The sequence below is a fragment of the Dipodomys merriami genome, unplaced genomic scaffold (assembly GCF_024711535.1).
Source record: "Dipodomys merriami isolate MVZ:Mamm:240054 unplaced genomic scaffold, mDipMer1.0.p SCAF_669, whole genome shotgun sequence".
Lineage (NCBI taxonomy): Eukaryota > Metazoa > Chordata > Mammalia > Rodentia > Heteromyidae > Dipodomys > Dipodomys merriami.
Genome location: NW_027206256.1, coordinates 17754 through 43304, shown reverse-complemented (window position 1 = coordinate 43304; position 25551 = coordinate 17754). Strand labels below are relative to the sequence as shown.

At 42.7% G+C, this 25551-nt stretch overlaps 1 protein-coding gene across 4 annotated transcripts; it reads right to left on the bottom strand.

Moving 5' to 3' along the window:
• Nucleotides 1-19852: 19852 nt before the first annotated feature.
• On the bottom strand, nt 19853-25286 carry LOC138815771 (tubulin beta-2 chain-like). Of its 4 annotated transcripts, none has more exons than XM_070005139.1 (4): nt 25230-25286; nt 24269-24381; nt 21572-21708; nt 19853-20913 (listed from the first exon to the last, which is right to left on the bottom strand). In XM_070005139.1, the coding sequence occupies exons 1-4, from the start codon at nt 25284-25286 to the stop codon at nt 19853-19855; spliced, it is 1368 nt and encodes a 455-aa protein (XP_069861240.1). The 4 variants fall into 4 exon arrangements, with proteins under 4 accessions (XP_069861240.1, XP_069861241.1, XP_069861242.1 ...); XM_070005140.1 differs by having other exon boundaries at nt 21572-21682; nt 24273-24381; XM_070005141.1 differs by lacking the exon at nt 21572-21708 and having other exon boundaries at nt 24267-24381.
• Nucleotides 25287-25551: the final 265 nt, after the last annotated feature.

The following is a 25551-nucleotide window of genomic DNA, read 5'->3' as shown; positions in this document are numbered from 1 at the left end:
AATAACATGTCTAAAAGTTTCTATCCTATGTGTTTGGACACTTTTGAAAGCTTCATCATCAATTTCCGTAATTTCAATAAATGACTCCCTGTTCACTATTTTTTATTCCTGGTTGGAAAATAATTTAAGCCACTTTTTCATGTAGAAAATTGAATTTTCTCACAACACGGTTACTCTCTTGGATTGTAAGAACATGAATAATTGTATCTTTAATATTAGCTCATTAATTAAGTGAAATGCTTCTGTCAAGAGTTAAAATGTTCGCTCAGTGTGAAGAGTTTGAAGTCACTTGTCTGAATTTGGAAGGTGGAGTGAGAGTTCCAGAGAAGCCTAAGGTAGTTAAGACAAAAGACAGATGAAAGAAAAAAGAAAATAAATTTCAGACTCCTCTTCAGACTAGTTATGTTTCACAGGCCTGCACTTGAAATCGGTATGAAAACTCTTGCTCTTTATCAAGCACTCTCCCAACTGGGGCACATTTCCAAGCCCTGAAATAATTCATTAGTGAGGGCCATCCCTAGAGGTTGAACCCAGGGCCTAGACTCTGTCCTTGAGCTGCTTTTTTTCAAGCATTCTAGCACTTGAGCCACCATTCCACTTATGTTTTTTGGTAGATACTTCAAGCTAAGAGTCTCAAAAACTTTCCTGCCCAGGCTGGCTTCAAACTGTGATCCTCAGATCTCATCTTCTGAATAGCTAGGGTTTTAGGTGTGAGCCACACCCACCAAAAGCCAGTCATTTCAATTTGACTCCTATTCCTAATAAGTCTCTAAAACACACACACACACACACACACACACACACACACACACACACACACACACACACACACACACACACACACACACACACACACACACACAAAGTTGAGCTATTGCTCATGTGTTATACAGAATGTTATCCTGGACCAAAAATACCCTGGAACAGTGGCCAGGCCCTAAGTTCAAGTGCTAGAAGCAACAGAAAAATAAATTCATTAATTAAAATTTAACAATGTCAAACAAAAAATAAAAGGAAAGTTGGAAGAAATGAGGCATTAAGGGGGTGGGGAAGCCTGGCTAAATTAGTAGGGCCATTGAGTGAAAGCATAAGGTGGCCTGTGGAAGTCCTGGTCCTAGAGGTAAAAATATGGGGAAAAAAGGAATTAAGGCTTCTAAAATGAGACAGGAGGTGGTGGCTCACATCTGCAATCATACCTATTGAAAATCAGTAATCTGAGGATCTGGATTCACAGTCTGCCCAGAAAGAAATTCCTCCTCCAACCAGCAGACAGGCAGCAGCAGCTCTATGCCTGCAGCACAGCTGGACCCTGCCTAGCTGCAGACAACCTCCCCCAACCGACATAGAAACAAAGACAAAATCCAAGCCTTCCCCAACTGGATTCAGAGCTTAGAAGCACGTTCTTTGCTCCAGGTACCCCATGGTTTTGCTGCTCTAGGGCAACATGTGGAGCAGACCCTTACATCAAGACTCTACTCTACCTTAACTTGCTGGCTCCCTAGGTCTAGGTGCCCAGCCCAAGCTCCCTTCCTGCCCTATAGAGGCAGAGACCTCAACCTTATTCTTAGCCCCTACATCACCTGCCTCCCTGGAGCACTAGATGCCCCTGCAGAAAATCCACTCCTGACTCACTTTCCCACTGAAGCCGGGGGTTGGGAGCATGTGTAACTTTCCATAAACCCAGCAGTTTCTTCATCCTCCTCCCCGTCTCGCTTGGCCTGCCTCTGCTGTAAGCCAGATGGTGAAGGTGTGGGGTGGCAGGACCCACATATGACCTAGTCAGAGCAGGACTCCAGCTTGGTACCTAGTGCTCATGCTCATTGGCTAATGCTCAGCAATCTTAGTCACTCCTCAAAGCCCTAAACATTTTAATGTATTTATTTAATTGGGAAAGGCAGTCCCTGAGATAGAATTAATGATCACTGTGCTTCTTTTGCTCAAGGCTAGCACTCTACCACTTGAGCCACAGTTCCACTTTTGGCTTTTCTACTTATTTCTGATAAGAGTCTCACAAATTTTCCTGTCCAAGCTGGCATCAAACTGTGATCCTCCTGACTACCATGTATAGGTGTGAGACACCTACAGTGGAAAGCCTTCATTTTTTATTTATTTATTTATGTCTCAGAGCTTGAACTCAGGGCCTGGGTGGTGTTCCAGCACTCTTTTTGCTCATGGCTAACACTCTACACTTTTGATCCATAGCTTCACTCTCACTTTTATGGTGGTTAATTGGTGATAAGAGTCTCACAGACGTTTCTATCAAGGTTGGCTCTAAACTGTGATCCTTTGCTTCTGTTTAACTAGAATTAGACGCAGGTGTCAACAGTACCCAGGAAAACCAGATATTTAAAAGATAGACTCTTATTTCCAATAATCCAACAAGCGAAATAAGCCAGAAGTTGAGCTGTGGCTGAAATGTTACTGTGCAGTTTCCTTGAACAAAAATGGTCTAGGATGGGTGCCAGTGGTTCATACGTGAGGTCTGAGCATCATGGTTCAAAACCAGCCTGGGCCGAAAAGTGTCTGAGACTCAACTCCAATAAATCACCAGAAAACCAGAAGTGGCACTGTAGCTCATGTGGCAGAGCACTTGCATTGAGCTGAAGAGCTGAGGGACAGTGCCCGGTCTCAGAGATCAAGCCCCATGACCAACAACAAAAAAATGGTCTAGAACCAAAAACAAAATAAATAAATTCATTAAAAAATTAAAAGACAACACTGTAAAATAAAATATATGTTGAAAAAAATAGACATTAAGGGAGTTGGGAGGTATGGCCAATTTGGCAGAGAGCCAGCCATGAGATGAAGCCTAAGGCAGCAGCAAAACTGGCCTCTCCCACACAATATTCTCCTTCTTCATTGACTACTTGAGCTGGGGACTGGGGGCATTGATACTATTCCCCAAAACCAGCAGCCTCTTCCACTGCCAGCAAGTCAGGCCTGGCTGCTCATCTGCTGAGTCAGAGAAGGCTGGAAGAGGGAGGAATGGAGGCAGGGCCTGCTTATGCTCTGTAAACACCCACCAGTTATTATTATAATGTCTGTTTCTTTGGTTTTCCTTTCTGTTTTTTTTTTTTCTGGTTTCAAACCAGGACTTGAAGTCAATACTTGCCATTTTCTCTCATTGACTAGTGCTCAATAGACCGAACCACATCTCCAACAATAAGAGATATTTGAACTCTGGTTTAGGTGCTGTCCCTGTGCTTCTTGTATTAAAGGTTAGAACTCTGGCATTTGAACCTCAGATGCACTTCTGGCTTATTGTCATTAATTTGAGATAAGATTCTCAGACTTTTCTGCCCATGCTGGCTTCAAATGGGAACATTCAGATCTCAGTGTCATTGGTAGCTAGGAGTATAGGTATGAGCCAACTGTACCAGCAATGCATGGTTTTTTGCTTTGCTTTGTTTTGTTTTTGTTGCTTTTATATTTTTTTTTGATTTTGGCTTTTGGTTTTTGTTTTTGCCAGTCCTGGGGCTTGAACTCAGGGCATGAGATCTGTTCCTGAGTTTCTTTCCTCAAGGCTGGTGCTCTAACACTTGGGGCAAAGTGCCACTTCTGGCTTTTTCTGTTATGTGGTACTGAAGAATTGAACCCAGGGCTTCATGCATGGTAAGCAAGCACTCTACAAATAAGCCACATTCCTAGCTCCCCAGTCCATGGTTTTATTGAAACTCTTAATTTCTAAAGAATCATCAAGATATAAAAGGGAAAACGAAGATGAAACAAGTATTCAGCTGTAGGCTGGTGGTTTGAACCTGAAACTCTTGATTCTGAGGAGAGTGAGAGCTGAAGGATATGGGTTACAAGCTAGCAGGAACAGCCTAGATTTTAAGAAATGATTTGGAAGATCACCAGCATAAATGACAGTAGAAGTCGGCTGCTGCTGGCTCATGACTACATATGTCTAGAGGTTGCATCTGAGAACCACCATTGGAGATAACTTCTGGCAGGAAATTGCATGAGGTTCGAAGATTCCAATAAAGATACAAAGGCAAGAAAAAAATTTGAGACCATATCTCTGGGTTCATTTCATTTATCTGACCATTTCTGCTTGTGTCAGAAATATATTAATTATTGCAAATAAGGGAAACTATGGGATGGGGTGGGGATGGGAGGAGGAGTCCTGGATATGGGGGAAGAGATGGGAATGGATGGTAAGGGTAAACAAAGGAGGAGGCAACAATGCTTGATATGCAATGTACTCATTACCTTGCCCATGTAATTGTAACCCCTATGTATGTTATTTTCACACACACACACACACACATACACACACACACACACACACACACACACACACACACACACACACAAGATAAAAAGGCAAAATGTAGGGATGTGGGCAAAAAGAGACGATGGCCAGAGCCCTGGTCTGGACTTCAATCTCTTAGAATAGATAAAAACAAAATAAATGGAGTGGAAGTATGACTGATGATGTCCTGGGTTACTAAATACAGTAATGTAAAAATGTAACTAAAGCACAACTACAGAGGAATAAATTTATTTCTTATGGGTATGTAGGGATGTATTTAGTGAGAGTACAGAACAAATATCAAATGTAAAAAATGCTACAAAGGGATCTTTTTTTCCCTTTCTTCTTTAATTCTAGATGAGGACTCAAAATCAGGACCTGATTATTTGGTTCCTTGGCTATCAGTCTACCAACTGGGGCAGACCTCCATCACCATATTCAAATGGTCTCAGCTTCTCATACTTTTGTTCAGCAGCACAGGCATCCTTTCGAGTGCTCACTGGGTTTGTATGTAACTTTCCAAGGACGGCTCCAGATGCAGCCGCTTGAAGAGGTGGGGATCATTAGGGGCCACTGCCAAATCTCTTCTAAGCTGAGTAGGGTGCCTCTTGCCTATGATCATGCTATAGAGTAAGCGAGGTGTGTGGGTGATGGTGGGAAGGCAGATTAGACAGGGGGAAAAGAAACAACAAATTTTCCCTGTCAAATAACTCCAGGGCTTAGGCGACCATTATGTGGACATACCTTCCAGCCACTGGGCCTCTGGACTGACCACTCTCAGCCATCATTCCTCAGTTTGCACCGCCACAGCTGTCTGGAGGTTGCCTTCAGGATACACAATTTTTCCCTGCTCTGTGCATGCTAATTGAGCTCCCCATGATTGCATGAGTTCCAAAAGTTGCAGTGACCATGCTGTAGCCCTTCGGGTTTCAGCCACTGTTGCAGCCTCCCCTACTTTTACTGCTGCCTCCTATTTGGCTTCACGCCCTCATCCCTGGCCTGTCAGTGCCAAAATGGTTCTCCAGGAGAACCCCTCCACCCATGTATCAAATGTACACTGGACTTCCAGTGACTCCTGGTGGTCAACAAGACCTACATGACCACAAGAAGAGCCTGACTATAAATGTTACACACAGACATAGAGAACTAGTACGATGGCTTGACCTTCAAGGCCTCTGAAAATGGAGGTTTGACCCCCATAAACTTTGCTTCACTATGAATTTTATATTTTCACACTGAACAATGTATAATTTCCTTGTGCTTCCTTTATTGGGTTTTGTCTTATTCTTTCCAAAGAATTATTCAAGCAGGAGCCATACCATGTCTCTGGTGATGGCACCAACAGACCCAAGAAGAAAAGGAAGTGGGACATAGAGTATCCATGCTTTCAATAAGAGTCCACCACAGGTCAGAAGTGCAAGTCTTAGGACACTGAGAACAGCTGCCACCCTCCCTCTCTGAAGCATGGCTCAAGTTTGGAGAAGGATTTCAGGACACCTGAAATATTGAATTATCTCCGAGACCAAAGAAACAACCATATCTAGTACATTGAGCTCACAAATATACCATGGAGTTCCAGTGAAAATGATCACTCAGATGAAGACAGGACACTGTTTAAAATGCAGAGAAACAATGGGAATGGCACTAGAATAGGCAATAATACTTTGTGTGCAGAAGATAAGGACAAGGGAGATGAATTGCAGTTGATTAGCTGGGAAATGGATAGTGAGAGAGAAGAAACTTAGTAAAGCCAACGAATGTGAAGATGGAGAGGGTGCCATGGAAATCTCAGATGGTGCGTCTCGTGCAAGTAGTTTTTCTTTAGCACGTGATGATAGGAAAGCTGAGCTTTGTAAGGCAAGACCTGGCTTTATTGCCTAGCTGGACTAAAATTGAAGATCTTCCTGCCTCAGGTTCCTGAGTTCTGGAATTACAGTTATGCCCTACCACAGTCTTGTTTGAAACATTTACCTTTCATGCTAGATTATTATTGCTTTTTTTCACCTGTGACCTTCATAAGCCTCACTTAGACATTTCTGGACCTTGCCATGAACATGTGACTGTTTGGATTATGAGGAAAGTATCATTCCAACAGCTTTACATACTGAAACACCTACCTTGGGTACCTGTCAACTCACTGCTCATCTGGCCTGTGTGGAGACTGTCCATTCTGCTCTGCTCCTTAAGAGGTCTGTCAGATCCTCATCTGTGTACCAGAAGAACACAGTGGTGGAAGGTTTAAGATGGCAATGAGAAAGAAGAAATTTACTTCTATGAGAATTCTGTTAATTGCCTTATTTTGGTTGGTCATGTTTATCTTGCTCACAGATTACATTCTTTTATGGTATGATGGAGTAATACATTTATATTCTTCAGCATTTAAGTTCAGTTGTTTGTTTTCATTGAGACAAACTTCTGAGAAAGAACAAATAGCCTCATGCTCATTTCCAGAAATGGATGTTTATGTTATCATATTCCCTTGTAAGACAATAATTCTTGGTCTGGAAAGTCAGGAACTAGAAATAGATTAAAACTTTTAACAAGACACATTTATTTGTGAATGGATTGCCTGACACACTTTTGGAGTTTTTTTTTTCTTGCATACTATTAAACATTTCCTTAGAGGAAAAAAAATATTACACTATTTCTGCTCTTCATAGAGTTCATTATATTTCAGTTAATTCATCTGTAAGCATTAGCATACAACCCAGTGTATTGCTTCTGGATTTATTGGAGAATTGTGGCTGCCACAAATAAGGGAAACCATGCAGCCTGTGTTCTCTGAATCTGGATTAATTACCATAATATAATACTTTCCCAGTCTTTCCACCTTGTTACAAAGAATATTCTATCATGCTCTCCGATGGATGAGTGGGATTTCTGTGTGTGTGTGTGTGTTTGTGTTTGTGTGTGTGCGTGTGTGTGTGTGTGTGTGTAAACTCATACATATATAACACATTGTATCGATCCATTCATCATTTGAGGTTTTTCTATTTATTGGAAAGTGAGAGACATGAGCATTATCACCCTGTTTGTGGGCAGAGACATGAACTCTTGGGGCAAAAGTCCTGAGCCTTGTTGCCCATTTTTTATGGCCTTAAGTGGAAACAGCCGAACAACTATTAATTTATTCATTTTTGTAAGTTCTGGGGCCTGAACTCAGTGCCAGTGCACACTAACACTTGAGCCACAGAAAAACTTCTGGCTTTTTTCTGGGTATGTGGTTACTGAGGAATCGATCCCAGGGCTTCATGCACACTAGCCAAGCACTTTATCACTGGGCCACCTTCCCAGCCTAAGATTTTATTTTTTAAACTAACATGTAAAAGAACCAACTAAGGGGAAAATAAATTGTTTAAATAGGGATACAGATGTACAAGATGTTTTGTCGAAAAACGAACTTTACAACTTGGCTGGGGGGGTTGAAGGGGAAGAGGAAGGGATGGGAAATAAAATAAACAACAACAAAAACAACCTGAAGGAAAAAAAGAACCAACTACATGAAAAACTGTATTACAGGAAGCAAGCTCCTTGATTAGAACTATGACACCCTTGGCCAGAAACCTGGGACATCAGGCCTTTTCCATATATCTCCTGTGCGGTGAGCTTCCATCCACTGATCAATATTTCATTGGCCTGAAAGAAAGCAGAGTGATGTGATCTGAAACATGATGCAAGCAGACAGAGGGGGCCTCATTCCTCTATGTCAACATTGAGGATGGGTACTCACAAACCCCCTGTCCTGGGGGGAGGGTGCTAGTAGACACCAAGTATGAATTGTGTGGGGTCATGATCCAATGGGCAGATGGGCTGGGTGATAATCACATGGACTCCAAAATATGAACTAAAAAAAGTCTGCTTTGGTTTGAGGTTATTATTTTAACTTCCTTTATCTGCACTCTGTCCTCTAAAGCCAGCTCCCATGTGTGAACTCTTCATATGCAAGACAATGAGCCATTAGTAATGCCAAGTAATTGTTAATCTTATGGAAGTGAGCCAGGCATGGACTGGCTGTCTGGGGTTTCTTTTCCTCTCTGAGTTACGAAAATTGACTTGTTTCTGAGACACAGTGCCCATGTTCTAAAGTGACAGTACACTCAACTTTATGAACCCATTGACACTGGTCATCATTGGTTGCTGGCCAATCACTTCCTGGCTTATCAGACAACACACCAAGTGGCCATGGTTTGGTGGGCATAGAGGGCTAGCATATAAAGTTCAGTGAATGCCTGGCATGTTAGCAGGGAGTACCAGGGTTTAGCCACCCTGCACTGCTCATTCCCAAGGTTCTCAGCCTGTTAGCTCCTTATGGAAAACTCACTGTTCCAACGGGAACAGGTGCTGCATTCCAGACCTCCCTGTCTTGCCCCCCAGGTCTCCTCAAAAGGCTGTTCTGAAGTTGTCAGGGCCTAATGCAGGCAAAGCTCAAGTGTTGTAAGCTCCAATTCATAGCAATGATAGGGTGCTGCAGAGCTCTGTAATGTGTTATGCCTCCAAGGGAAGGAGGCCCTTTGGTACATGGTGCAAGAGGGCTTCCTGATCCTCCCTGCCCAACAGCAGCTATTCTGGCTTGAGCAGCACGAAGGGATGGGGCATGAGGCATCCTGGGGACAAGCACCCACCAGTAGAAGTGTGGCTAGGGCAGGTACATCTACAGAGAACAGTGCCAGTACTGGGGGGCTGTGTGCTTTTTTCAACTTCTCCACATTTCAGTTTCCAAAACAACTTTGACTTTAGAGTAAGTTTCAACCTATGGAAAATTTACACAAGTATTTCCCTCGACTACCACAGCTCTCGCTCGATGCACATGTCATAATCAAAGCTAGAACATTTCCATTGAAATCATATTAGTCACTAAACACAAACCCCATGCTAACCTCACCATTGCATCCCTCTGCCCTTCTCTCACTCAGGAGTCTCTCTGGTCCTGCAGATCCCTTCTCTCTTTCCCTTTGAGGAACAAAAGTGCCCACTAAACTTCCATGCTTAGACATCGTGAGGGGTTCCACTCACCATTTGCTGTCTTGGTAGGCATAGATTGAGGGATGTGGAAGGAATCTTCCTCCTTGCCAGGAGTCCACAGAGCAACAGATGCTACAGCCATCTCTGTGAAACACACTGGGACACCGAGGATCCCAAGCTTACACTTGTCCATGGTACTCCTGTTAGAAGTCAGAGTCTTGGACTTGGTAGGTAAGTGAGCTATACTACTATTTTGTGCTGGTCATTTTTCAGTTGTGGTCTTGCTTCCTATACAGGCACAATATAGGGCCTGGACTCACCTATTTTAGGCTTCCTATTGTAGTGAAGTTGATATGCATCCCTAGCTTAAGAGGAGATGTCACCCACCTTTTGACCTGGGCTGGTCCTGAATAATGATAGTCCACATCTCAGCATCCTAAATATTTAGGGTTGCACAGGCCACTCCCAGCTCCATTTTTCCTTCCTCCTCAACCCTACCCACTCAGCTGTGACTGACAGCTCTCTCTCCTCAGTTACTCTTACCCTCTGAAATTTTAGAGAGGAGACACACATTTTCTTCTTCATTGTCCCAAGACTGCTTGAAATTGTACTGTCTATCTCCTCTCACTGTAGTCTCCCTAAGGAAGTGATACCCCCGGATCCTGGATGTTTCTGCATGAGGAGGTAGGACCCAGTGACACAGAGGTAAACGTAGTTATGAATCCCAAAGGGAGGTCCTGCTACTCCAGCTGTGGTCTCTCAGTTCCTTCTGCAACTCCCTCAGCTACAGTCATTCTCCATGATATAGTGGTCTTCCAGCACTCCCCACATTGATGGGTATGAAAACAGCATCATGATAATTGGCCAGGTCAAATTATGGGCACTCAGTGATAGAGGTAAAGGAGTTTCACTTGTTCCCCTATCCAATCTGACATCCAGTCCCTCCCTTCAACAGAGTACAATCTCTGTGGATGCCCTTCTCTACCAATTCTCTCTCTCTCTCTAGAACTAAGGAACAGGTATATGTAATTGAGAAAATGCAAATACAATCTCTCATCATGATTGAGCTAATTTCAATAGGGAAAAAGTGAACCACAAATTTATACTGGACCCATCTCCCCACTTCTTTTATTTATGCAAGTTTGATCCCTAATTGCTTTTGTGTGTTTGTTGTCGGAGGTGTATAGGAACAGTTGCAGGTGGTGGAGTTGTGAATACTAGGACTTGAACTCAGGTCCTGGATTTTTTGTTCAAGGCTAGAACCCTTACCATTCCAGTCACTGGTCCACTTGTGGCTTTTTCCAGGCTAACTGAAATAAGAATCTCTTGGGTTTCTCTGCCTACATGGCTTCAAACTGCATTTCTGGTATCAGCCTCCCAAAAGGCTAGAATTACAGGTGTGTGTGTGAGCAACTAGTGCATGGCCTCCCACTGACACTTTAAAAGGGCAGCTTTTAGCTTGTGAAGTAAAAGAACAATTCTTGATTGAAAACTGGGTATCAGCGTGATTTGTGCAGATCTGGAGTCTCCTCATGGGAGGAATGGCCTTCCCCTGGGAAGGATCACAGCACTACATTAACCAAGTAGATTGATGAAATGTTCCCAGAGAACACTCCAGATACTCTGAGTAGAAAAACATCTAAACCACAGGTCTTTAAGACATTGTCTAAAATAATTTTTTAACGAAAGTACTCACAAACACGCCTCCCATAATCTTGGGAAAAATAACAGTACAACAGCCAGCTGGATCCTGTCCGGGGGTATAGGGTGATTGCAACCAAACCTTTTCATTAGCCCAAACCACATCACAAAGAGGCATTATGGATGCTCCTACTCCAAGGCTGGGCCCTTTACTGCTACAATATTAGGCTTCTTAAACTGAATCAAAGTATTCACCAAGTTTCTAAAGTTAAAAAAGTAAATGGGGAACTGGTAAAAACATTGCATGTGTGAGCAGATGACAAAAATCTATTCTAGATTTCAAGTTGCCAAAAAGAAAATGTGCTAATCATAAAAACTAAGATTTTTTAAAAAGCCTCCTCCAAGAGAATGTAGTCTGTCGATCTACTTGCTGCAGGTTGTAAAGGCTTACCTACAGCCTGGATATCACACAGTGTTGACTGCTGCCACCGATTGTAGGTGACATAGCCAGAACTGCTTTGGTATTTAGAGTGCCTCTAGGACAGTCTGATCATTATATGTAGCATTTCCAACTTTCTCTCTTTGAAGACCCAAGGATCATACTGACTTTAGGGAGTTCTTGTGTCCAAGAAAGGGAAAAGGGAAGATTGTCTGGTACTGACTGAAGGGTTATTGACTAAGGGATAAAACCTGCCCCTGCTAGGAGACTTTACACATTGAATCTGGGAACAACAGGGATTTTCTAAGGTCTTATAAACTGGACTAAATTAACTTAGGAATATGGAGCTAGACTAATTTAAGACATGATGTTGGAAAGAAAGATCAGCAAGCATCCCGATGCCGGTATCCCATTATGTGTTGGTGGATGCTACTGCCACATGAGATTGGAGAGCAAAGCAGCCATGGTGGGAGGTGGTCTAAGCAGGGGACAAGAACTTGCCATAAGGCGCAGCCAATGCTTTGCTGGAGTTTATTTTTACAGGCTTTGTAGTTCCAGGGAGGTTGATGATATACTATATAGGGAATAAGCTTCTTCCTCAGCCTCCTCCCATAAAGCTGATTCTGTTTTCAAAGGTGGTTTCTTGTTCTGTTTTCACACAGTAGAGCAAAGCATAAATTTATACCTACCTACATAAAAAGTTATTCTTTTTATGTAGTTTGAGTCTGACCATTGAAGAACAATTACAACTTTTCATACACAGAGTTCTAAGCCAGGGCTTGACTGACAACAGTCATTGAGACACTTCCTACTAGTTCTCCATCCTCTGAACACTATCAAGATGGAATATAGTGCTGCCTCTCCCCTTAACCCCCACTCCCCACAAGTCCTGAGGGTTGAACTCAGGGTTTTCTGTTTAGTGGACTGGCACTTGAATATTTGAATCACTTTCAGTCCTGTTTGTACTAATCACTTGGAAGCTCAATTTTAACAGACATTTCTAATTGAGCTGCTCAAGATCATATGGATGGATTTTCGACTTTTGACTAGGTAGGATTACAGATGTAAGCCATCTGCCTCCTGCTAGATTATATTGTAATGAGGGAGGTTGGGAGGTTTGTAAAGAACACAGGAGAACAGGGCTTGCAGATACAGATTCCAGCAACTGGTGTGAGGTGTAGTCCATTAGGTGAGGCTGACCTCATCGCAGCCTTGCCATTTGCCCCCAAGGTCAGTAATGTTTTTGCGCTATGCGAGAATTGTTTCCTTTAAATGAGCAAGCTACACTAATTTCTCATGATTCTAAATGAGATGTCCCAAGGCATTGTTAGAATGCTCACACTGGGGTTTAATGATAAAACTGTTGTACATAAACACATAAGAATCAAAAACTGTCCACTATTCCATGCTTATCCCATGATATATTTGTACCTATTTAAAAAAAATTCTGGTCTCAAAAATCTATGAAGAAAATCAATATCAGGGTTTCAATGGGACTGATATATTGTTTTACAGTTGCAATTTCTATTTTGCCTGGAATAATAATAATGCCAAATGAAATTATGTCTGTGTCTCAGAGATCCATGCTAAATTAACCAGCAGTCCTGCTCAGTGGAAGGGTGCCATGATGGTGTGTGAATTCTTTTTGTATACATGCGTTGAACAGAAACTCAGTTTGTTGAAACACAGCCACACATCAAAGCTTTGTAGAAATGACCTGTCAGGAGAGACCTCCCCAGGCCACAAAGCTATAGAATCATGAACTACAAAATTCCAGCTGCAGTGTGTCTTGTGGTAACACATCATGATGGACCTAAAGAGGAAAATGTGTACAACTTTGTTAAGTATATATAGGATTTTGTTTGCTACCCATGGTTCATGAACGTAGGGCCTGGGCATGTCTCTGAGCTTCTTTGTGCTCAAGGCTAGTGTTCCACCAACTGAGTTCCAACAATACTTCCAGTTTTTTCTGAGTAGTTTATTGGAGATAAGAGTCTCATGAACTTTTTTGTCTTGGCTGACTTCCAACAGCAGTCCTCAGATTTCAGACCCCTGAGTAGCTAGAATTACAGGCATGAAGTAGCTGGTTCCTGGTTTTATATATAACTTTTAAAAGTTACAATTAAAGCCCATAAACATTAAAAGATGTATAATGCAGCATACTCAATTAGTATTTGTTCCCACTGGATCATCTGTGAACTGAGTTAAAGATTTGCCACAAAGTTAGTTTTTGAAGACAGAATTCCGTCTGAGAAGACACTTGAGAAGGTCAGATATTAAGTCAAACCATCATACAAGGGAGTAGGAATTGTCTAGGAAATCCAGGCAACAAGATCTGAATTAGGTAGTAGTGTGCTGCCTTGCTCAGCATACTCAGCTTTATTATCTGAAAGAGGAAGGATTGAGTGGGAAGAGGTCAAGTTCTAGGGGCAGTTTATGGGTTTGTTTTGCTCTGTCTCCAAATTCTCTAATATAGGACTCCTGAGTAATAGCCTCTTCCTTTGAAAACTTCCCACATTATCTCACTGTATGAGGAGTGGATACCTCACTTCTGTGCAGAGGACCTTGCTTTTGGGTCCTCCATACTCATGCAGACACCAAAACCCAATGCTATAATTGGGACCCAAGCTACTCACTTTTATCAATGATGTAAGGGCTGTTTCATGACAATGAATCTGCAAACTGGCCGTCATCAATTCCAATAGTGGAAATAGCAGCCCCAGACAGTGGACAATGTAAGATATTAGTTGATCTCCATTCTCACTTCCCTTCCCTTCCATTCTGGATATTTGCCACAATGAGGATTTTAGCGTCAAAAAGTTTAAGGAATTTGAAACATGACACCACAGAAACAAGCAAAAAATATACATAGAAAAATTGTTTTGTGTAATGTCCCTCTTAGGCATATAAAGTTAATTTAAATAAAGTGAGTAAGAAAGAAAAAAAGTTTTAAGTAAAACTGCTCTAAATAAGTATTTTTTCTGATTCTCCCATATTCCATTAAGAAAACTGCTCATGACAAAAATAGATTCACTCAAAGCAGCAGCAATGCAGGTTTTGCAGAAGCACAATGTTTCTGTTTCTTATAATATCAGCTGAGCCTTCTGTGGGAGCCAGGAGAAGAACATGGCAGTGGGAGGTTGGTAGAAGAAGTAGGAGTAAAGATGTGATGAAAACATGCATCTAAAATCACCTAAAAGTGCAAAAGATGTGGTTTCTGCTTAAATGTGTGTATCTATCTTTTCTCTTTTTCTAATCCCAGTACTACAAAGCCTCAGGCTCTGTCAAGGTCAGACACTGGACAGTGGAGGAGGGAACGGCTGGAGAATAGCAGGATTGGTGAGAGAAGTTCCAAGATGCACAGGAGAGGACACAGGTGGACTCACAGAAAATGTAAAAAGTCACCAGAGAAGACAATGGTGTGTGTGTGCATGTGTGTGTGCATGCGCTTGTGTGCGTGCATGTAGAAAGTGAGGCTTAAAATCATGCAACATATCCTGAATTATGGTTCAACAATGAGCAGTGTCCACACATTGATATGAAGTTCTGATAGTCTAGAGCAGAATTATGTCCACTGATTAAGGCTTATAATTTCAAGTCAAGTAAGAAGGCACTGCCTTCTACTACGATACTACAAAACTCCAATTAGTGAACCCAGAATAACAATGGGATTACAACATTTCAAACCAAACACTTCTGGCTAGGTCATTTATGCCTGCAATCCCAGCTCTGAGGGAGGTATATAGGAGGGAAGAGCAATGCCCAAAAATTACTTAAAATACTTAAAGCAAAAAGGGGGCTGGAGGTGTGGTAGAGTGCATGCCTTGTATGTATGAGGCTTTGAGTTCAATCAAACCATAAACTACCAAAAGAACCCCAACAAATGTAAGATGTCCTCATTAGCTGGATTCAGATACCTATGCGAAGAAGCCAAAAATGTATGGCTTCTTTCTTCACTATAAGAAATAGTTAGTGTGGGGCTGGGAAGGTGGCTCAGTGGTAGAGCGCTTGCTTTGCATGCATGAGGCCCTGGGTTCGATTCCTCAGCACCACATAAGCAAAAAAGAAAAAAAGCTAGAAGTGGCACTGTGGCTCAAGTGGTAGAGTGTTAGCCTTGAGCAGAAGAGCTGAGGGACAGCGCCCAGGCCCAGAGTTCAGGCCCCAAAACCGGACCCCCCCCCAAAAAAAAAGAGAAATATTTAGAATTTGGTGAAGATATGAGATGTGTACAACACAAGTACCATGCAGCTGTACATTATCTATATAGCACTCTTAGTCAACATGCCTGAGCACTTGCTGTGTTTCATTTATCCTTAAAATCAGTTATTGGCCTCTGATAAGCAGTCATTTAAATCAGACTCATAGAAAGAGCAGATGAATTAATTGAGTAACTGAGTTAAATGACAGACATTTGGAAACAACCTGCTCAAGCTGTGCACAAAGGAAAAGAACCAACACTAGAACTTAAAATTTGGTCATGTCCAGTGCAAGTTGAGATGTATGCAATTGTTGAGCCTTCCTGGCCATTGCAAGCTGCCTTTTCAGATACTAGTCAATGTGCATGCATTGAAAGCCCCCTTGCTGTGTGCTCTGCCACAACACTAAGACCATCAGTGTTGTAGGATGACAAGGAAACTCCTCACAGGAGCGAACATGGCCATTGTTATCTTGCACAAATAAGAAACCTGTCAAGCTGGGCAACAATGGCCCCTGACTGTGAACCTAGCTTCTCAGGAGGCAGAGATCTGAGTATGGCAGTTAAAAAACAGCCTGGACAGGAAAGCCCTTGAGATACTTATCTCCAATAAACCACTAGGAAACTGGTAGTGGCACTATGGCTCAAGTGATAGAGAGCTAGCTTTGAGCTGAAGAGCTGAGAGATAGTTCATAGGCCTAGAGTTCAAGACCCATGGCCAGAAAAAGAACAAAAAAAAAAAAAGAAAGACGAAAGAAAGGAACAAAAAGATAAAGAAAGAGACAGAGATAGAGAGAAAGAAACAAAGAAAGAAAAGAAACAAAAAAACAAAGAAAGAAATAAAACAAAGAAAGAACGAGAAAATTGAAAAAAACAGAAAGAAACCTGTCAAGATGAGAGCTATGGCAAAGTTCCAGCCTCTGCAGTTGAAGACATCCTGACCTGGGAGATGGCCCAAGGACAGAGGAACTGTTACCTTCTCCTAGTAAGAGCCAAAGCTCCCACTGGGCACATAAAACTAGCATGGAGCAGATGCCCATCACATGCGTACTGCCCCATGTCAGTTTGGCCAAAGTGATTAGCAGCCAAGCTGCTAAGTCCTCCAATTCCCACCTCCTGGGCACATTGTGGGCCAGCTCAGGAGGAGGTTTCAGAAGAGCATAAAGAGCCACGCAGCAAAGCAGTGGTGTAGAAGCACAAAGTCCATGTCTCTCACCTCTGAGTTTACAGAGTTATTCTCAGATTATTTTGTGGATAACAAGATGTGGGTGAAGCTGTCTTGCTTCCTGAAAATATCTCTGTATCCATAGGCACTCTTTGTCTGCCTCACACTGAAAGGCAACCACTTGTCCAAAGGCTGGTCTCCCCTGTCGCCAATATATTTCCTTTTCCCAGCCATCACTCCTTAACAGACATCTGTATTTTGGCTGATAGCACATCCATGAATGGAGATGTACCTGCCAAGGATTTGAAATCACGTTAGTCCATGATTTCCTATCACAAGTTCTCTTCCACTGTCACCTCAGAATTAGACCAGAAGCTAGTCGCAGTTCCAGGATTTATCAACACAACGATGTCAATATCAGAACCTTGTCAAAGTCTACTTCAAAATACCTTTCAGTTTCAAACTATGTCTGGCAGAAAATCCACCCCATACTTTTTTGGTCTAGGATATGTACAGCTATAAACTGGGAGACTTTTAGAGAATGAGATTAGAGAGAATTGGTCTCCTGGACAGGATCTGCTATAGGTATGACAAGGTGGAAGGAAAAAGGAAACAGCTTAAGGAAATATGATTAACAAGGCCAAAGTGGTCAAAAGAAATCTCTCCAATGCAAGAAGGTCCTTCTGACAAACCTGTTCTTGTTGAGCCATGGCTGGTATGGTGGTGCCACTTTAGACTCTGGTCCCATTAGGGCAACATACATGTCACGGCTTCTTCCTTTGATGGCCTAGGCTCTCTACCAGAGGTTCCTCCCCCATTCCTACCTCTGCTTTCCAAAAGTGTACACATATCAAGGGGCTCTCTTATTTCCACCTACAAACATTCTACCAGTGTTCCCTCATGACACAACTCCTCAATGCCAATCTGGGTGTTTTGCCTTGACTCCTAATATATCATCTTTGGAGCCTAACATTTGTTACCTTTCCTCCTTTTGGTACTGGGAACTGAACTGAGAGCTTTGTGCATGCCAGGCATGTACGCTACTACTGAGCTGCATCTTTACCCAGAGCTTTGCTTATACTAGTCAAGGACTCAATTATTTGATACAATTACCAAGGCACATGAGAATAAGGGAGATGCTGCACTTAGCATTTGGACAAAATAATCATCCTGTCTATAGTAGTCACTTCAACATTAGCTTGTGTGGCAAAGAGTGCAGAGTTCTGGCTAGGAGAAAACAAAAGCCATGTCTGAGAAATACATGATAATCTGCTGGTAAAATTATCAACAGGAGTTTTCTGAGGGATGAGGCATGAGTCATTAATTATGAACCAAGTACTACTTCTTCAAAAGTGTAAAGAAATAAGCCAAAGCCACCAGAAAAGACTCAAAAATGGGTAATTAAGAGAAAACAAAACTGTTCTTAGTCAAACACTGGTAAATAGGCTGGGTGGGGCCTCAATCCTTAACCCACTGAAGAATGAGAGTGCCTTGGCCAGGCCTGCCTTCAGTTCAGACCCAGCAGCCTTAGAGGATTTGGAGTCATCCAACCTGGTCAGTTCCAGGACTAGAGACTCAGGGATGTCAATTTGAAGGCCCACACCTACTCCCTAGGACTCCCAAATTGGAAGCTATTTGCACTTTGATCTGCCCTGGGGCTTCTAGTCACAGATCAGCCTCTCTGGCAGTTTACTTTCTGATGAGTAAGACCAAGTTGGCTTAAAGATCTCTACCCCACCCCTCCCCACCCTACCCCAACCTCAGGCCTGGTATAGGAAAGCTTAGGGAACTTACCATCTCCCAAATTTACTAGAAACAAGGAACTTGCACCTCACCCAGTAGTATCTTTCTTTAGAGCTTCCTAAAAGTTGCTGGATTCCCATAGGTCCTGTTGCTGAAGAAAAATGGGGCTCTTACAAGTGGCCATGGAGGAATGCCTGAAACAGAAAACCTACCTGGAGCCTCACTGCAAGAAGAGTGAAAGATTCTGGCAAAAAGAACCAGTGAATGATTTTGGCCTCTGGTGAAAACAGAAGTGTTCACCCTTTTCCTGGCCATTGTGTAGATTCTAAACAATTGAGATTTCTGTCTCACTCATATAAACATACCCAACAAGCTGGATCTTTTTCTCTTACAACCTCCTGTGGGCCTCAGACAGCTTCGAATGCTGCAAAATGAGTATGAGAATGGGTCATTGGGCCATGTCTCCCTTCTACTCCTTGACTTGGAAGTACTGAATCAAGCAGATCTTGATACGCTATGGGACTGGTCAGCTTCTCACTCCCTCAAACGGCTAGACTCACTTCTGTCCTTGGAGTTGCCATATGACTTGAGAAACTACCCTGGCAACCAGGATCTTGCACTCATCTTGTGAGTGCTGCTTCGCTGCCAACTGAACTGTAAGCACAAGGATTGGGGTTCCTGCTACTGTTTCTGGGGAATGTGAATGAAATCCCTCTGAGACCAGAACCTGTGGTTGTCTGAAGGAGAAGTAGATCCTTACTGGCCAGTATTCATACCTTCATTTTGTGGTCCCATTCCCAAAGAGGAATGCATACTAGGTGGCAGGTAAAGCAAGTCCTGTGTCAGAATAAAGGAGGAAGAGGCCCTGCTACCACAGTGCCCAGACAAGTCTTGAACATCAATCCCTTCAGTACTCCAAACCTCACCTTTGACTAGGAAAATTGTAACATCTGGATCTGGTTTACTTTCTCTTCAAACTGCTTTTATGCTATTGGCATGCTATTGAGAGACTGCTAACTTTAAAACTGGGCCAGGGAAAATAAACAATATTGGCACATGTCATCCTCCTCTTCAAAATAGTAGGAATACCATGAATTTGGAACTCCTCTTGAGCACCATTCCTATATTGCTAAGATTAAATCCTGCTGGTCAACTTTATATATCAAATACATTGAAAGAAAAAAAAAAGAGATTCTAAAGAAGAATAAGGACTCAAGAGTACAAAATGTATATTTCTTTATTTATATAAATAGGGCTTTAAAATAATACTATTTCAAAGAAATCTGTATTTTTACATTCACCATCAGTGAGTTCCTGACCGGAAAGGCTGTGCATGATGATACACAACAGGGACCTCACTGCACAACAACAGGAGCTCAGGAAAGCACCATTCATTTGAGAAGTAGTAGGCAGGCTCTGACAGTCCTGTTGCACTGCTACCAATGGGAAGACTTAAACTTCTTCCTCCACCAAGTCTTCTTCAAATTCCCCCTGTTCATCAGCAGTGGCATCTTGGTACTGCTGGTACTCAGACACCAGGTCGTTGATATTGCTCTCAGCCTCAGTGAACTCCATCTCATCCATGCCTTCTCCCGTGTACCAGTGCAAGAATGCCTTGCGCCGGAACATGGCACTGAACTGCTCTGAGGTGCGCTTGAATGGTTCTTGGATGGCTGTGTTGTTGCCGATGAAGGTGGCTGACATTGTGAGGCCACGCGGGGGGATGTCACATACAGCTGTCTTCACATTGTTGGGAATCCAGTCTGCAAAGTAGCTGCTGTTCTTGTTCTGCATGTTAAGCATCTGCTCATCCACCTCCTTCATGGACATGCGGCCTCGGAAGATGGCAGCTGCTGTCAGGTAACGACCATGGCGGGGATCACAGGCGACCATCATGTTCTTGGCGTCAAACATCTGCTGGGTGAGCTCGGGCACTGAGAGAACATGGTACCGCTGGCTGGCCCGGCTGGTCAAGGGTGCAAAGCCAGGCATGAAGAAGTGTAGGCGGGGGAAGGGCACCATATTCACGGCTAGCTTGCGCAGGTCTGCATTCAGCTGGCCGGGGAAGCGCAGGCAGGTGGTGACTCCACTCATGGTGGCTGACACCAGGTGATTCAGGTCTCCATAGGTGGGTGTGGGCAGCTTCAGGGTGCGAAAGCAGATGTCATACAGGGCCTCATTGTCGATGCAGAAAGTTTCATCTGCATTTTCCACCAACTGGTGGACAGACAAGATCGCATTGTAAGGCTCTACCACGGTGTCTGACACCTTGGGGGAGGGCATGACGCTGAAGGTGTTCATGATGCGGTCTGGATACTCCTCTCGGATCTTGTTGAGAATCAGGGTGCCCATGCCTGATCCAGTGCCACCTCCCAGGGAGTGGGCCAGCTGAAAACCCTGGAGACAGTCACACCTTTCTGACTCCCGCCGCACCACATCCAGCACGGATTCCAACAGCTCGGCTCCCTCCGTGTAGTGGCCTTTTGCCCAGTTATTGCCTGCCCCGCTCTGGCCTATCAGACACAAAGACATGATGAGACACACACTCCAAGAATAATGATTGTGCCTGTCCTATTGTGAAGACAATAGGACTCTTCTGAGCTAACCTTTGCTATTACATTAGATACACTTTGTTGAAATAAAGGAAATGTTTTCAATGTATCTGGGACCCTACAAATCACCTAGGTTCTAAAGAAAAGTAAAGACAGTGTGAAGGAAAATACATTTTAACCCAAATCATGTACTTCTAGAAATGAAGGACCGAGCCTGCCTCAATACTGGAAATGTAGTTACTTTCACAAGAGGGACAGGAGCACAGTGTCGTCAGAGGGAAGCTAAACTGCAAACACCTGTCTGCACCTTGCTCACACATAGCTGTGCTTTGATTTCTGGTGTCCTGAAGTGGTTCTGTTATTGCCAGGCCTCTAAAAAGACCAGCAGTGCTGAAACCTTGTTGGTGGCTTTCTCTACTTGCTGCTCTTTCCCTTCAGAGGCTTCTTTGTCATAGAGGGCTTGCAGAGTTGCACTGATCTAAGCTGTCTGAGTGGCCAGGGGCATGACTCCCGTGGACTGGAATAGGTGGGTTAGGTGAGGACAGTATCTAGGTGGATAAAGGCTCAGCCCAGCACTGGAGTGCGTGGATGTTAGGACCCATGGACCATGATGACTTACCAAAAATGAAGTTGTCTGGCCTAAAGCTCTGGCCAAATGGTCCCGATCTCACTGAGTCTAATGTTCCAGGCTCTAGGTCCACCATGATGGCCCGAGGAACATATTTGTTGCCTGTGAGAAAAAGAGTTGACTTAGGCCTGTACTTGACAAGGAACTTAGGGGGCAGAGCTTATGATTCTAAGTGACTCTCAGCATTCATTACAAAAATTATAGCATTTGAGACATGGAAACAGAAAAGATATCTTGAGCATGAATCCCCATGCATGAGGCTTCAGCAACTTTAAGGATGTTTGCAGTTGTCTATTTCCATGAATATTCATTCCTTTGCTTTGGGCATGGTGGCTGAAATCTCAGCTACACAGGAGGCAAAGATGAGCATCAGGCTTTGAGTCTAATGGTGCAAAAGAAAGGTGGCAACACCTTTTTTTGTGGTTCATCATGGGGCTTGAACTCTGGGCCTGGGCACTGTCCCTCAGCTCTCCAGCTCAAGGCTAGCACTCTATCACTTGAGCCACAACCCCACTTTCAGTTTTCTTATTGGAGATAAGAGTCTCAGGGACTTTTCTGCTCAGGCAGTATTTGAACCATGATCCTCTTACCTTAGCCTCCTAAGTAGCCAGCATTACAGGAATGAGTCACCAGTGCCTATCAGCAAGAAACTTTCTCTTTTTTGTTAATTTTATTTTATTGTAAAGGTGCTGTATAGAGGAGTTAGTTACATGAGTAAGGAAATGAGAACATTTCTTGTCAAAAATTGTTACCCCCTACTTTGTTGTTCTCCCACTATCCCTTCCCTTCCCCAATTACCTTTCTCAAGAAATGAACCAGGTTCATGCCTATAATCCTAGCTACTCTGGAGGCTGAGATCAGAAGATCACTCTTCAAAGCCAGCTGGAGCAGGAAAAGTCCTTAAGACCCTTATCTCTTATAAACTAACAGAAAACCAGAAATGGCACTGTGGCTCAAGAGGTAGAGCTGCTTGCCTTGAACTGAAGAGTTGAGGGACAGTGCCTAGGCCCAAAGTCCAAGCCATATGACAGACACCCCAACGCCAAAAAAAAAAAAAGCCAGGTATGGCTATTCACCAAGAAGATGTAGGGGAATTTAAGTGTAAGTCTTTCCTGGAGAAAACATATATACAATATATATTTCTTGTCTTATAATGTTTCAATAATGGTTATCAAATAGCACACATCCTTGTATTCAAATACTCAGAGCAACCTTGAGCAATGACTTTCAATTTCCCATTTATCCTGATTTGGCCCAAGGGAAAGCAGTTAACATGATGTAAACACCAGTTTTAGAATACCCCATTCCTAAACATTCACATGAAGAAAACTGGCCATCCTGCTGGATATACAGGATCTAATAAAGACACAACCTAAAATTCTGTTCATAGAGTGACACAATCCAACCCAACCACTGTCAACCAAGGTGAGGACATCCCAAAATATAGATCTATAAAACTCAAATTAAATATCTTTGTACTTTTGTTTGTACTTGTTCATTGGATTAATAAATAGGAAAGCCAATTATCCACGATTCTGTTTGTATACAATAATGTAGAATGGAAATTCAATATAAAATTAAATGATGTTTACATTGACAGTTACAAAAACTGAAAATCTACTTTGTAGACTTCAATTAGGCTATTTATGTTAGGAAAGACAATATGAATCATTTAAAAGCAATGTTTACAAATTAGTATTGTTTTTTTCTACATCAAAAGAATGTTTTCTTACTTTAAAAACCTTAAAAATAATTTATTGTTGGCTAAGTATTAATGTTATAGATCTCAGGGTGAGACACTTTATTTGTGCTTTGTGATTTGGAGTATTCTCATATATATTAGTGACTGAACATCCCTCTTTAAAATTTTTAAAATTTTCTTTTTCAAAATATTGTTTTAGAAATTTAATCTATATTTTAAAGAGGCAATGTAACTTGGCTCTGGTTGCTTACGGGTGTAATTCTAGCTACTCAAAAATCTGAGATAAGACCTTAGCATCGCATATTGAAGTCAGCTGGGGCAGGAAAGTCTGAGAGACTGATCTCCAAGAAACTACCCAAAACAAAAGAAGCTCTTAGAAAGTGCCCAGGCCTTGAGCTTAGGATGATCAGCACACAAACAAATGGCACTGGATTATATTATATTTTATCAGTTGTTTTAGAATGCATATTTAGGCAGTCTCATTTTTAATTATGTGAAATGGGCTCACACCTTTAATCCTAGCTACTCAGAAGGCTGAGATCAGAGAATCACGGTTCAAAGCCAACCAGGGCACAAAAAGCAGGCAAACTCTTATCTCCAATTAAACACCAGAAAACTGGAAGCGGCACTGTGGCTTAAGTGGTAGAGCCGCTTGCCTTGAGCTGAAGAGTTGAGCAACAGTGACTAGGCCCAGAGTTCAAGCTCCATGACCAGAAAAAAAAATCCAGGTGTGGTTAGTCAGCAATTAGAGGTAGGGGGAACTCAGGTATAAGGCTTTCCTGGGGGTAATTCACAAGAGTATACTCAAAAATTAAAACAAAGTATCTGGTGGAGTGGCTCACTTATGTACAGCACTTGACTTATAAGATCAAGGTCCCAAATTAAAACTACAATACTACCATAAGAAAGGCAGGAACTCCTTCCTTTTCATTAGTATTCCCCTGGGAATTATTTTGCCACCGTATGGGAAACCAGATGGGAGACACTCACCAGTTGTCTCATTGTAATACACCTCGATTCTCTGCCGCTGTAAATGGCTGTCTCCATAGTAGTTGCCAGTGCAATCAATATTATGCTCATCGCTTATCATTTCCCAAAACTGAGATAGAAATAGAAGTGTATTATGACCTAGAATGTTAAGTGTCCAAACAATGCATTTTAAAGTAACTATAAGAAACCCATGTCCTGTTGACACAAATATATTTGTAAAAAATAATTACATTTTCTAAATTAAAAAAAGCACAGAAATGGGTGGCATTTTAGTTTTGTTAAGCTCTTTGTTATCTGGCTGAATAGAAGACATCTGGGTTCTATGAGTATTCCATCTTATGCAGTACCATATTCTGTTTGTATTCTATGACGAGTAACTAGCCTTACATGGACATGAAATTGCCAAAGCAGTAACTTGAAGACTCAGTTAGAAGGGTCTCCAGAACCCCAAGTGTCCTCAGAGCATACACAACAACCAATGATTTAGAAAACACCCAACTTAAGGGAGCTGAGATGGGGCATGAAACTCAGAGAAATTTGCATTAAGGTAGAAGACCTGTTCTCAATTATCTGACACTCATCAGTTAACGGAAAGGGAATTGTCTGTATCTTTCAGCTCAAAAACACTGCATCCCTTGAATTCAAACCAGACCAAACGTGCATTAGTCTATTCCCAGGAAACTAAATACGAAGACTTGAGTCTCAGGTAAGACTAAGACATGCAAGGGATTTGAAACCACCCCAGCCTTGTTTAAAAACCACACCCACCAGGGCCACACAAATTAGAGAAATTGGAGAAGCTATCTGGGGGACATCATTTGCAGAAGGTTAGGGACCACTATGGAGCCCCACTTACTTCAGCCTAGCCATGACCACCACCACCTCCAAACTCCAACCCGTCCTCCTTCTCCTTCCCCTAAATTTGAGACTTGGATCCTAGGCCAGTGCCATGCTCACCTTTGCGCCAATCTGGTTGCCACACTGGCCTGCCTGTATGTACACAATCTCCCTCATGGTGCAGAGCTGCAGAGCTGATGGATGTATGACTTCAGCAGTGGTGCCCACAGAGGCAAACAGGTAGAACTGGGAAGCAGGAATCTGACACAGTGAACTCAGATCCCCATTTATACCTCTGATTGTTACAGGGGCAGAGGAGGTGGGGCGGACTTGATTATAGGTGGAGCCAGCAGGTGCTCCAACTCAATCTCCCTATTGCTGGGTAATCAGAGGTCCCTACCAGTTCCTACCTACTCTGGCATCCAGCTGCCAGCTGCAAGTC

Bases quoted from the DNA above. Each gene is read 5' to 3' on its own strand.
- LOC138815771 (XM_070005139.1), bottom strand. From the start codon at position 25,286: ATGAGGGAGATTGTGTACATACAGGCAGGCCAGTGTGGCAACCAGATT. The intron at 24,382-25,229 runs GTGAGCATGGCA...TTTCTATCTCAG, and splicing joins GCAACCAGATTGGCGCAAAG to TTTTGGGAAATGATAAGCGA. The intron at 20,914-21,571 runs GTAAGTCATCAT...TGTGTCTGATAG, and splicing joins GCCAGACAACTTCATTTTTG to GCCAGAGCGGGGCAGGCAAT.